The sequence below is a fragment of the Mesitornis unicolor genome, unplaced genomic scaffold, assembly GCF_000695765.1.
Source record: "Mesitornis unicolor isolate BGI_N332 unplaced genomic scaffold, ASM69576v1 scaffold10708, whole genome shotgun sequence".
NCBI classification, from domain to species: domain Eukaryota; kingdom Metazoa; phylum Chordata; class Aves; order Mesitornithiformes; family Mesitornithidae; genus Mesitornis; species Mesitornis unicolor.
Window position 1 is genome coordinate 5,276 of NW_010202550.1, and position 12,943 is coordinate 18,218.

At 38.3% G+C, this 12,943-nt stretch overlaps 1 protein-coding gene across 1 annotated transcript in view; it reads left to right on the forward strand.

The window, feature by feature from the left end:
* The first annotated feature begins 3,155 nt into the window (after positions 1–3,155).
* Positions 3,156–12,943, forward strand: part of MPP7 (membrane protein, palmitoylated 7 (MAGUK p55 subfamily member 7)) — a 68,342-nt gene continuing 58,554 nt past the window's right edge. The window contains exons 1-3 of the mRNA XM_010190433.1: positions 3,156–3,227; positions 7,902–7,979; positions 12,186–12,266. Of these exons, the coding sequence (XP_010188735.1) occupies positions 3,156–3,227; positions 7,902–7,979; positions 12,186–12,266 (231 nt within the window). The remainder of the gene's footprint in view (positions 3,228–7,901; positions 7,980–12,185; positions 12,267–12,943) is intronic.

The window sequence follows — 12,943 nt, forward strand, 5'->3', positions numbered from 1 at the left end:
GCATGAGGTTGCTTGCTTTCATTTCTAGCATGCCGTGCTTCTTTTATTTGCTTTAACAATCTAATTCACACTAATCGCATGTTATTGCCATCAATGTTACCTGAGCACTTCTGCTGTAACAGCTCAGTCACACACATAAGCGCTCCATAACCAAGTTGTTGCTGAATCCAAGTTGAAACAGCAAGGGCTTGCTGATAGTATAAGGTGAAGCTGTGGCCTCTGCACGCAGTGCTGCTGATTTGCATTGATAGCACCTGATTTAAAATAATGCCACTCCAATAACTTTGTGAATTTGTAGATGGCACACCATTGTGTAATTTTTACAGAACGTAACCTGACAAGAAAAATGCCCCTGAATGTGATCTAATATAATGCTATTACCACATCTTGTAATGTAGAAAATTACTGTAATTGTGCATACAGTTGTGAAAATCTATTTCTGAAATTGCAGTGCAATTAGAAATTTCTGGAGGAGTTCTCTTTGGAATATGGGTCGTTCTGAATGGTGGGTAAAGAATGGTTTTGAAGTGTCATCCCACGAAATGCTGGACTCGTAGCAACCTTATATTTAAGTGCTGAACAGATGCTAGTGTAGATTTAGATGTTTTTACGATGTGGATGGTGAGACAGTGGCACAGGTTGCCTGGAGAAGTTGTGGATACCCCATCATTGGAAGTGTTCAAGGCCAGGTTGGATAGGGCTTTCAGCAACTTGATCTAATGAAAGGAAGATTGGACTAGACGATGTTTAAAGGTCCCTTCCAACCCAAATCATGCCATAATTCTATGCTTGGATCTTGGTTTGCTTTCTTTTACCACAACTGCAAAGCTTTTGATAGTCTCAGAGCACTTTGGTCTCGATATGCATGTTTATTTATTCACTCTTTTCAAATAATGGACTTCAAGTACACGTTTGACCTGGAAAAAAGAGTGAGTGTTGGTGGTTTCTTTTGTTTCGTGTATTCTGCTGTAGCACAAAAATGAACCCAGGAAATAACATCTGTTTTTTACAGCTTTAGGATCTTGATAACTGGCTTCTTTCTTGTGATACCTGAAGCGTTCCCTGCAGTGTTGACATGAGTGGGTTTAATCTTCAATGGATATAACACTTTAAACTTGACAGAATTTAACTATATCCCATCATGTTTGCTCTTGGGCCTCATTTCATTTCTATGAATGAGTTGCTTACTTAAAGGAGCACTAAATGAACTTGTTACTGAGTTTTATCAGGGCTAGAAACACCTTATTTTTCAAACTGCGTTAACATCTCCAGTTACAACTTTCCTCCTCGCCCTCAAAAGGAAAATACCCTTTAGGAACAGATGAGATAAGGCTCAAGCTAGGGAGTCTGTCTTTTTGGGTTTCCATCAAAGCATTTAAATGCTTTTTTAGTTATTCCCTTCTAGCTGTTTGTGGGGGATGGAAACAAGTGATGCAAAAGCAGTCACTCATCACCAGCCAACCAATGCCCATCCATTCCCCAAGCAATGGCTGTGTTTGAAAAACATGAGGTTACATGGTATGGAAGATCTCTTTGGTCAGCTGGGGTCAGCTGTCCCAGCAGTGCCCCCTTGCAGACTCGTGGTCACCCCAGCCTATTCACTGGAGGTGCTGAGCGGGAACAGAGAAGGCCTTGATGCTGCACAAGCACTGCTCCGCAAGAACACTGGTGTGTCATCAACGCTGTTTTGGTCACAAATCCAAACCACAGCACCGAACAGACCGCTGCAAAGCAGATGAGCTTCCTCCTAGCCAAGCCCAATGCAACACTTTACACCAGTCTGCAGGCTTTCTGATTTTTTAAGTAATTTCATGCTATAGTGATAAAGAAGCTTATAATGCTTCTATTTTAGTGCAAGTTTTTAGTCCTGTTGTGACGGTTGTCTAACATTGCAGTTCTGAATGACTTCTGACTACTGACTTGTAGCTGCTCAGGCAGAAATATCACCATGCTGTTAGCCTGCTTATGAACTTAATGCTTCTGCTCTGTGGAGCAAAGGCTTGAAACAGAGACTTGGTCGTCTGCTGTGATGAAATTTTTTGCTGTGGAAAATTGGGCCAGGATCAAGGTATCTGAATATCTGTTTTTCTGTCTTCAGAGGCTTGCTGTGATACCTGTAAGATTCTCTCAAAATCCTTTCTGCACTGTGCAGTCACTTTATATTTGAGGCAATTTAATATTACTATGGGGAATTAAATTATCTTTGCAAAATTTGAGTGGTTAGCTATGATTTATGCATTTTTATTTTGTTTGTCTTTTCTAAAATACATAATGCTAAATTCCTAGCAATAATCTATGCCTCTAACTGCAATTCAAGGCAATTGGCCTGAATAGAATGGGATTTAAACACTTCTATGTGTTCTGAGAAAGTCAATTTCCAAGATATTGCACTGGGTATTTGAAATAAGTTGGCATTTGTTTTGCTGCTCAGTTTTTCTACCCCTCATGTGTTCATCATGCCACATTTCTGCAGAATTGTTCGTGTATTTAAGTTCATTAGCGTGCCAAAGCTACAATGATAAGTACCGTAGGAAAGTTTGGGGACAAATAAGTAGTTTGTATTTTGTCCATATTTCTGTGTAAATAGGCTTAGAGACAGCTGCTAAATGATGAAAATAAAGCAAAATATTGGCTAATTATTCTGGTTCCTTTCATCTGATACTGTAGGGTTCTGGGAGAAGAAAAAGATGGAATTGAATAATCTTTAAATTAAAATTCTACATCAAGAAAACGTGCATATTATTTCAGCATAGATGATGGTATGCAATTACAGCCTGTGAAAGTTTTTATGGTTATTTTCATTTGTTTCATTGTAACCCATCATTTCTTTTTTCCTTCTGAGTACTTTGTTTTACCTTGACTCAAAGTTGGTGGTCAATTTAGGCAGTAAATTAAGAGAGTTAAGGTAGTACCATTAGTGATCAAATGAAGACCCTACTTCTCATCTTGAAATCTCACTGTGTAAATGTTGGAACTATTCATAGATATGTCTTTTCCAGTCCTGAGTGCCTTGAAATGATTTCTGTAGCTCCAGATATTACAGATGCAAGACACAGATTGCAGGTGAAGCGAACGCGAGCACTTACTGCTTCACCAGTTTCTCTTTTGGTTTCTTTTTCCATTCTCTTCATCTGCTATGGCTTCTTAATGTAAACATGGTCCTCTTTGTAGCAGCATCTCCTCAGTTTGTGGTGCCACTAGTGGAGTTAAAGACTTTTTCGAAAAATGTAACATGAACCTGAGACATTACTGGGCCGTTGACAGGTTCTCCTTACAAGAGGGTCTTTCATTACACATCTGTGCAAGTGACTAAGCCAGTAAGTAGAGAAACTGCATGGCTTTTGTCAGTGATTTGATTTCAGAGACCCTTCACAGAATCACAGAATGTTAGGGATTGGAAGGGACCTCAAAAGATCATCTAGTCCAATCCCCTTGTTGATACATTATGAAGAACATAATGAAAAGAGCAATCAGGGGAGATGTTCTGCCTACTGTTATGGACTCTCTTCAACACTGTACACAATGCCTGTCTTCTAGACATGTCTTGGTGCTTGGTATGTGTGTTTATATTGGCAGTCTAGTTCAGATCAGGAGTGCATTTTTTTAAAGCAATTTCCTGTTTTCTCAACTTAGTTTTCTAGGTTAAGCTAGTCTAGAGTAAAACCCTGGAAATACGTATGGTGTAGTGATCAGGTCCTCACTGCCAGTTGTTCTGTTGCATTAAACAAATTAACTGAATCTTGCAGGTACCTTATCTCTGTACTGAGATACTGAGAGATATCTCAGTACTCTTTACTACCGAGAGGTATCTCATTCAGTAAAATCATACAGCAGGTAGGTATCTTCCAACTGAAATAGTCTCTTCTGTTCTATTCTATCGTATTTTGATGAAAATAGTCCATTTTGGAGATCCATCTTGCATTTTCTGAACACTTTATAGGTGGATAACTTTCTAAAAGATTGCTAATAAACCTTGGACTGTAATACTGTTACAAGCTGCCCTCTCTGAAGCCAGGTACGTAGTTTGTAGGTGTGTACTATTGTTCTGTAGAGCCTTTTGTATAAGTCTTGCTTACACAACTGTACCAGAGTCCACTAAATACTAATAAAATTATTCTTGTATTAAGGAGATTCCTTTCCAGAAGGAGCTGGGGTATTGGAAATGGATGATATTATTCTGTGTACATGCTTATCCCATTCACCTGTGTTGTTTTCAGCCATCTGATATCGTAACTCTACACAGAAATTAAGGAATCTAAAAGGAGAAATTACACTTATTTTTGTAGGATTCTTTGCTTAAGATTTTTCATTTTTTTGACTTGGAAAGCTCCCTGTGGGTTTTAATATAATCCAGGCTGTAGACACTGCAGAAAACTTATTTCTGCTATACTTTGTTATAGAAAGCTTAATTCTATCTCTCTGGGAAAATCCGAAAACAATTTCCATCGCCTACAAATGTGCCAAAAATTGTATAAATTTGCAAATGATTATTTCTCCCTCTTGGGGCATATCTTCACGGGAGATTGTCAGTTTTTGCAGAACCTCATAAGTCTACCCAGAGTACCCTACAGTGAACAGGATAAGTAGTCATAAAAAAAGATCAAAAAACAAAACCCCAGCAACTTAGTCATCTGTTCAGCAGAACAGCTTTATATATTTTATTTACAATACATAACTCTTGCTTTAACAGACTCAGTCTCATCTGTGAGGAGATTTTCAAGGTTCAAGCTTTATACTTAAATGTCAGAAGAACTTAAAACAGATGTACTGTATTTTCTATTTTTTAAGTGTGGTACAGTCCTATGCTCTGCATACCTTCCATACATTTCTACCAGAGAGACGGCAATAGTATTAAAGTTACTGGACATCCAGTATAGCCACAGAATATAAGATAAATTTGCCTTTTGTATTAAATAGAATAAAGCTCAAACAAATGGTGGCAAATATGAAATGTTTTAACTTGACTAGGTAACTGCGCTCTCTCCTCCTACTTTGAATCCAATCTTGTACATCTCATACTCTCGAAGTGTTTCAGTACGGTCTTAATTTCTGTTACAGTTTAATTTCACTGAGTGAGATTTGCAAAGGGGCAAAATGCTTGCACCGCCTTGTCTTGTTTTGCTTTTCAGTTCTATGTTTGCCCAGCTTACATGGTCTTCATTTTGATCAATGCAGTTGCTTAATCTAGATTGCTTACATTTCAAATTCTACTTGTATAAGAAGTGAATTTTGGAAATATGATGCTAGTTGTGCATATATTAGAATGGTTTACAAATTTTGGATTTGGGAAATTAATTAGCTGAAAGACAGCATTGTGGAGAAGTTGCCTAAACATTTGGCTGTGTGCACAGTAGTTTTTTAAATGCAGTCATTCATCGCCCTGGAGTCTGGGAAATTCAGATGCCACCAGGTGAGCTTGGAAGTGTGCTCTGTCATCCCTGGGAGGCAGCAGAGATGAACCCAGGCCCCAGTGGTGAGGGTAAGGCAGGTGCCAGTATCCACTGTTAGGAAAATAAAAATTTGGTTTCAGTCATTTGCTGGTTATAAGCAGAGCCAATAACCTGTTAAAGTTACACAGTACCTCCTCTTAAAACCACATTTTTTGTTGCATGAATTTACATGAATTTTATAACATTTTTTCAAGGATGGATTATGCAAGAATATCTCAGCTTTTTTTTTTCTCTGTATTTGATTTCGCTGGTAAAGACACCTGCAGGCTGTCCAGGGTAAAAATGGCTTCATCGGCAGTGGCGCTTCTGTTTTCTTTGAGGATGTAGGAGGTAGCATAGGCGACTGCTTTTAACCTCCAAGCTGACGGAAGCTCAGCCTGGATAAAATCAAGATGTTGGCCGAAGAAATCAAAGAAAATGATGGATTTGAGACATTTTGATTTATTATGCCTTGTAGTTATTCAAGTTCACAGCCTAAATTCATCACAAATTTCTGCTAAACTCAGGGAGCTGCAACTCCTCCTTTTGTTTAGTTTCTGTGCTTTTTGAGCTAGAAATATGAAGTTTTCCAGTCACTTATACTTTTGGTGACATCCAATATGGATTAGTCTTACTTTGCTGAGTAAACAATGTCTACATAAACTATGTATAATTCAGACCCATGTTCTAGAGATAATAGCGCTTTGCATTTAGTTTCCAGATGAGGTACAAATACTCACTGTTCAGAACAAATAATTTTACAAGTTAGCAATTGAGCACCTCTTGTCTTCATGCTTCATCTTGATGTTTCAGAACTTCAGTATCCTTTAACCAACGATGTACAGAAATAATCTGATTAAGATTACAGAAATGCTGAAGAAATCGATCAAGATTTACATCTTGCTGTGCTGCATTGCATTAATGGAGTGTTGTGTGGCCTTTACTTCAAAGGACCTCTAGTCCAAGGCAAAACCAGACATGAACTTAGGAAGTGTTGTGAAGCACAACAGAAGACAGGAAACATGGCAAGCGCAAGTGTCAGTTGGCCTGGCATTATCTTGCTATGGGTGCGGTTAGTAGGGGTTCAGGTTACATTCAAAAGAAAGGACAGGGGAGAAGGCTGAGGGGGTCCTGGGCAGCGAGAGGAGCAAGTGCTGCCCAGGGTAAAAGTGAAGGGAGAAAAGCAGATGTGGTAGAGGAGGGAAGGCTGGCGGGAGCAGTCGGTGCATAGCAGATACGTTGCAGCCAACTCCAACATCTCCAGTGTGCAAAGACCACTGCTGGGTTTGCTCTTCACAGCTGTCCTTGCTGCCTGGCGTCTGTCCCTGTCCTCCCTCAGCAGCACACCAGGGAGGGGTAGTTATCGTCGGGGTTCCTGTACCCCAAGGACACAAGGGGCTCCCCAGCCAAGTCCTGAGCCCCGTGGCCTCTGCCAGACCTTGTGTTCCCCTCCCTGCTAAGCACAGAAGTCCTGAGTTTAGCTCCTTCTGCAACTCCTCCAACCATCTGGAGTCCATGCCTCCTTCCGAGCAGCGGGACTAAAGTAGAAATCTAAGAATGGGGTGTGTTTGCATCAGTTCAGTCTACTGTTGTCTTCTCTTTTTACATTTTAATTAATATACACCTATATTACACAATATAATTAGTTGTACATCTGTGTATCTTCACGAAAATAAAATTGCATATTTAATATTTGATGCCATTCTGAAATAACTTCAAAAAAACTTGTTAGGAAGTTCAAAATGTTTTGGCTCTTTTAAGCTTTCACACTGGAAAAACCTAAATTTTGAAACGCATGGCTTGTGGAGGAGGGAAGAGGCTGGATATTTAAATGGTGGTATATCCTTTCCACTTTTAAAGGAATCAAAGCACATTGCATTTTTAATGTTGATACCTCACCATTAAATATTTCAAACGTTCCTAAATGACTTCAACTTGCTGAAAGACTGCTTTTTTTTCTTTCAGATGTGTTAGAATTCGTATTAGCACTACTTTGCCCTTGTTTCTGAATTATTTTAATGACGGCAACCCCTCCACCAAGCTGTCTGTCAAGATGTGGGTGGCAGGCTATTATTTCACTTCATAAATCATAATTTACAAGGTTTTTTATATCCATCTTGGGGATAAACACTTTATGCTTTGTGTTTTCAGCAGCAATATAAAATGTAATTGATACTTAAAGCAATATGTTAGAAATATGGACATAGAAAGCCAGGAGAGAAAAATCACAAATGTTTAGTTTTTCTGTGGGTTGGTCTACATACTGAGCATTTTTTCCGTCTGATTTCATATTCTTAGCACTTCAGCAGAGGATGATGATGAATTACATTTATATGATCACTGCCTGTAGGTTCCTACAAGGATTTATCTATAGTTACAGTCACTCAGCAGATCAGTTGGCTCAACTGGGTCGTTTTGTGTCACTTCTTGTGCTGCTAAACAAACTGATCTAACTGTGCTATTGTCTTCCAGATTCATGAAAAACTGCATTATTATGAAAAACAGAGCCCGGTGCCCATACTCCATGGTGCAGCAGCATTGGCAGATGATGTAAGTGTCCCTTGCTGAGATCACTGGTACCAAGTCTCCCAAAAACCTGTCTGCAAGCAGAACTCCTCATAGTGCAGACATAAGAATGTAATCCTCTGAGCTGAAATCATAAGAAGCTGCAAATGTTTCCAAAGGTGCTGTCATCACCGGGCTTGTTGCTGATATTGCTTTGATTTCTATTCACTTGCCTGTTGTAAAAACATTGCATCTAGATAGCCTCTGGTTCTACTTTAGTAACTACGTAATAGAAATTACAGGTTGGAACTCTACCGGGAGGGGAAAAGCTGTCAGCTATTCGTGTTGTGAGAAAGTCACAGACAAGAGGAATGCTTTGGAAAAACAGAGACAAATGAGAGAGCAGCACTGCTGACAGAACATGAAAAATGACAGATAATACTACAGAAATGAAGCATGTGAAATGGCTAAGAAGGAGGCTTGTTAAATAAAAAACGAAACAACCACCAAAAACTATTTAGGAAAAAATACAGTAGTGATTTATTGATACTGGAGCTTTCCAAATTACCTTCATAACCGAAAAATACATTGAAAAAGTGGTCAGCATTGATGGAGTAGTTAATTTCCTGTTACTGTAATTTTCATTTTAAAGAAAAAAATCCAACCTGCCATTCCCTGCTATTTGGTTAATTCTAGGATTCAGATGAATTGTGCACACACCTGAATAAACCATGACTGAACCTGAGGTAGGCCAGGATAGAGAAATGTTTAATAAACTGTGGTTTAGGTGAAATCCAGAAATCTTTGTTGCAGTTGATGATCTCGAGTTGTTTTTTAGGAGAGGCAATACGTATTAGGATCTGTTTCAAATATGGCATGTTTGAAACTTCATGTACTTTATAGATGTTTTAGAATCTTAACTATCTTTTTATATAAATAATAGCTTTTGATTTTTAAATTTTACAAATAGACGTTACGAATTGAGAATGATAACATTTTTATGAAAACCTAAGTTAAACATATAGGTTTAATTGTATTGAAAAAAGGTTATAATGTAATTTAATCATATTTCAGTAGGAGGAGAGCTATATCCTGTAACATACCAAATATTAATGATGCATTAGCTTTGACATCAGGCATATATTAGTGATATTTTTTTAACCTTCAAGTAGCTTTGAATAATGTTGATAGTAATTTTGAAAATTAGAAAGCTCATTGAAATTCTCTTCATTAAGTTCTTGGTGACATATTAATAATCCTTGTTAACATTTGTGTTATGGATCTCTGGGCTAAAATTCTTAATAAGGATAATTTCTTATTTTTGGATGCAAAACATAGTTCTTGATGTTTTCAGAAATGCTGAGCAATCTCATTTCTTTGTTCAGCCCCATTTAAAATGCATGGTTTTGGAAACCCCCAAAGTAGTCTGTCACTCTTCAGTTGAGAGAGGTCGGGGGTTTTAACCCTACAAATGTATTATTATGTATATGTGGTCGTATTTTTAAAATGTACATGTGTTGGCACAGGAGTGTCTCTAGATATCTGCCTGCTTTTTGAGCACAGCTTCTTTTTAAAGGTCCTCTTGCTGGTTCTTCATTTGTGCTTATGCGTAGCTGAACAGCTGCCTTTATGGGCACCATCCCATAGAATGAGGATGGCCTCTGGCAGCTGAAGTCAGGCCAGCACACTGCGGGGTTTTCTGTGTTTCAGTAGTTATCAGCAAACTTTGAGGAACTTAATTTACATGCACTGGGTTTTGTAACTCCAAAACCCATGAAGTTCCAGGATTAAAGTGCTATTCAATTTTTGGCACATTTGTCTAACCAATTGTCAGCTTCAGGGATTTAAGAACATGTTGGTGATAAAAATCACTCTTTTATTTCAATAGACTTGAAATTAATGTTTTGTTTTTCTAGTGATAGTAACTGTTCTGTAGTTAAAGAAGGAGATATTAACAAATACCTATTTTTTGTTTGATTTAAAACACCAATTTGAGCTGCTTGCTGCTAGTGTAACTAAAAACTGTTTAAGGAGAGCATTTTCATTCTTGTGTTATTTTTAAAGCCATTTCAGAGGTAACAATTATGGTGAGGCTTCTTTTCTAAATATTTTCATATTTCTAGCTGCCATACCTTCTCTCTCCGCACTCCCAGTGACTTTTAGGCTGAATTTTCCATCAGGGTTTCTGTTTACCTCTTATTTTGGAGCAGCATTGCCTGATGTAGGACTCTGGATGTTGTGCAAATGATACTGCTGGCAGTAGAGGTAGATACTGCTGGCAGTATAGGTATATACTGCAAGTAAGGCCTCTACACTATTAGAAAGACTCTTCTGGCAATAGAAGTTTCAGATTGCTAATCTGGAAACATGGCTTCGTCTCCCTTCCTCTCTACGAGGCTTTGTCTTCGTCTTCCTCTTCTGTCACGGGGTGTTACATGTGACTTTGAGATTTTCATGGAAACATTGGAATAAACCTTGTAAACTATATGAGTGAAAACAAATTTTTAATTGTTTAATCTCTGAAGAAATATTTTTTAAATTACGAGATTACAAAGTCTGTTTAAGCAATAACAAAATATTATTTCTCTTTCTCACTGTTCTAAACCTTATGTACCTGCATTTCCATTTGCACCACCAAAGCAAACGCCAATTCTGCTGAAGTTATAGATGCTTGCACAGAAGAGAGAAGTGCTGAAGCAGTCATTCTTGCTGAGTGATTACTAGTCTTCATCAATGAAACAGGAATGAATAGCTTTTAATCTCCAGTGATGAGAAGTACAAGCTGAAGAATGAAAAGAAAACCAAAGGAAACCTGTGTCGAATACCTGCTGCTGCTCCTATCACAGATTGTTTTCAGCTTTGCAGAAATTTTCTGTGGAAAATGCAGACTAGATTGCAGTCAGATTACCTCAATACTTGGCATTATGTGCCTGAAGTATTTCATTCTGACCTTTCCTACAGAGATCGTTTTCTAATCTTTCGGTATTAAGACACAAATATTGTTAAGAATAGCACTGATGTATGTGGTAGATGTTTTTATCTATGGATTATGGTTAAAAGGCTGTGGGACTGTAGGTGCTGAATTTTTGTTCCAGTCCTGTTACCCTTGAATTAATTTGAAGGTTAAAAAAAAGTATTCAAACCATGTGTGATGCCTATAATTGCTTCTAGAATTGTCTGTTATATATAATTACACAAAATATACTTCTATCCATTTATCTTGAAAATTTATACAAAATTAAAGTAAAAATTTAAAATTAGGGTAGATGAATGAAATTACTTGCTGCAAATAACCAATCTTTCTTTGAGACATTTTTATGATACTGATTTAATGCAAAGAAAATAAGTGATTATCTAAAGTCACATTTCAGATTATGAGCCATGTAGCTTCAGAATTATAAACCAAAGTTCAGTGTTGTGAAATATGTTTTGACTTTTCCTTCTTCTGGAAAAGTAGTTTGAGTCCCAAATCCTGCAGTAAAATATGCCTCTTGTGTCCAAATTAGTTGAGAATGTCGTGATAAGAAAAACTCAAGACGTGAGCCAAGTAGCTGTGGGATGATATGTTGGACTGCTGCTCTATTGTTCACCAAACCACAACTTTGTAGTATAACCGAACATAAATTACTGATCTTGTTGTTAGGACACAGTTCGTGCATTTTAGGGGCTTGAATTGCTGTTGACCTGTTATAAACTATATTATGATTAACCCACTTCACGTTTAACAAGCTCCTTCCACTGTATGTGTAAACATAATAAAAGGTTCAGATTGCTTGCACTGTAGGGGCACTTTGCTTTTTTATCCCAGTCCTAAACAGCACAGCTACTGTGGGTTTTTGGAAGCAGTGTGGATTTCACCACCTCATTCAAAACTGTTTTTTATAGACGGTGTCAAAGTTTGATCCAGTCATTTTTACAAGCAGTCCTTTGTCTGCACGCAAAGGACCATTCACCTAAATGAAGTGCTGGGATTTGCCCCCATCGCTATAAATCAGAATGTGATCTGGCTGCACCCTTGCCAAAAATGATTACTTGTGTTAAACTGAGCCAAAAGGCCTGGCTTAAATCTGGTCCACTGAGGGCCAGAAAAAGAAGCGCAGTGATTGATGGTGTTTTTCTTCATGCTGGCTTCTGTTTGAACACGCTGGATAGTAATAACCTTGAACAAGACAGATGCTGGGTTGTCACCGATGCGCTGGGTAAAACAGCACTTTGCTAATGGTCTGTGTGTTGGTTCCTTCTCCCACCCAGCTCGCTGAGGAGCTGCAGAGCAAGCCCCTGAGCAGCGAGATCAGAGAACTGCTGAAACTTCTCTCAAAACCCAACCTCAAGGTGAGGATGTGTTGCACCTGCAGAGTGCTTTCTGTGTGGGTGTGTGCGTCTGCTTCCTTGGGCTGCAGTGGGGTTTGTCTGCTTTAGCCAATATGTGTGTTTTTAAGAAGGGTTGCACTGTTAATCAGAAGTACCCATAATGAAGAAAGACAGTTAATGTGGCCTGTAAATTATTATGCTGTTATTGATATTTATAAAAGGAATTCAGTGGAAATCCATCACTTATTTCCAATGGATCTTCCTAGAAGTGGATACTTTTTGTTTTGTCTTTTGCTAACTTTAATTGCATGCACTTCATAAATTTATTACAAAAGTGCTTTTACTACAGGGTTTTCAGTCATAGTATTGATTTAATTGCACTGTGCATAAGTAGTGCAACCTGGTGCTTGGAACAAAATTCCTCATGGATGTTATTTTTTAAAAAAACCTGATTTTTAAGACTTTCTGCAAAACTCCTGGGGTTCTTTCTTGTGCTTTCAAGGAACTTGATACCTTTTATCTGAGAGTAGACTGTAGAACCATTGAATCACTCAGGTTGGAAGGAGGTTAACTGGTCCAATGTGCTGCTCAAAGCAGGGTCAACACGGAGTTCAGAGCAGGTTGCTCAGGGCTTTTGCCCATCAGGTCTTGAAAATGCCTGAGGGCAGACATTCCACAAATGTCTGTGCAGCCTCTTC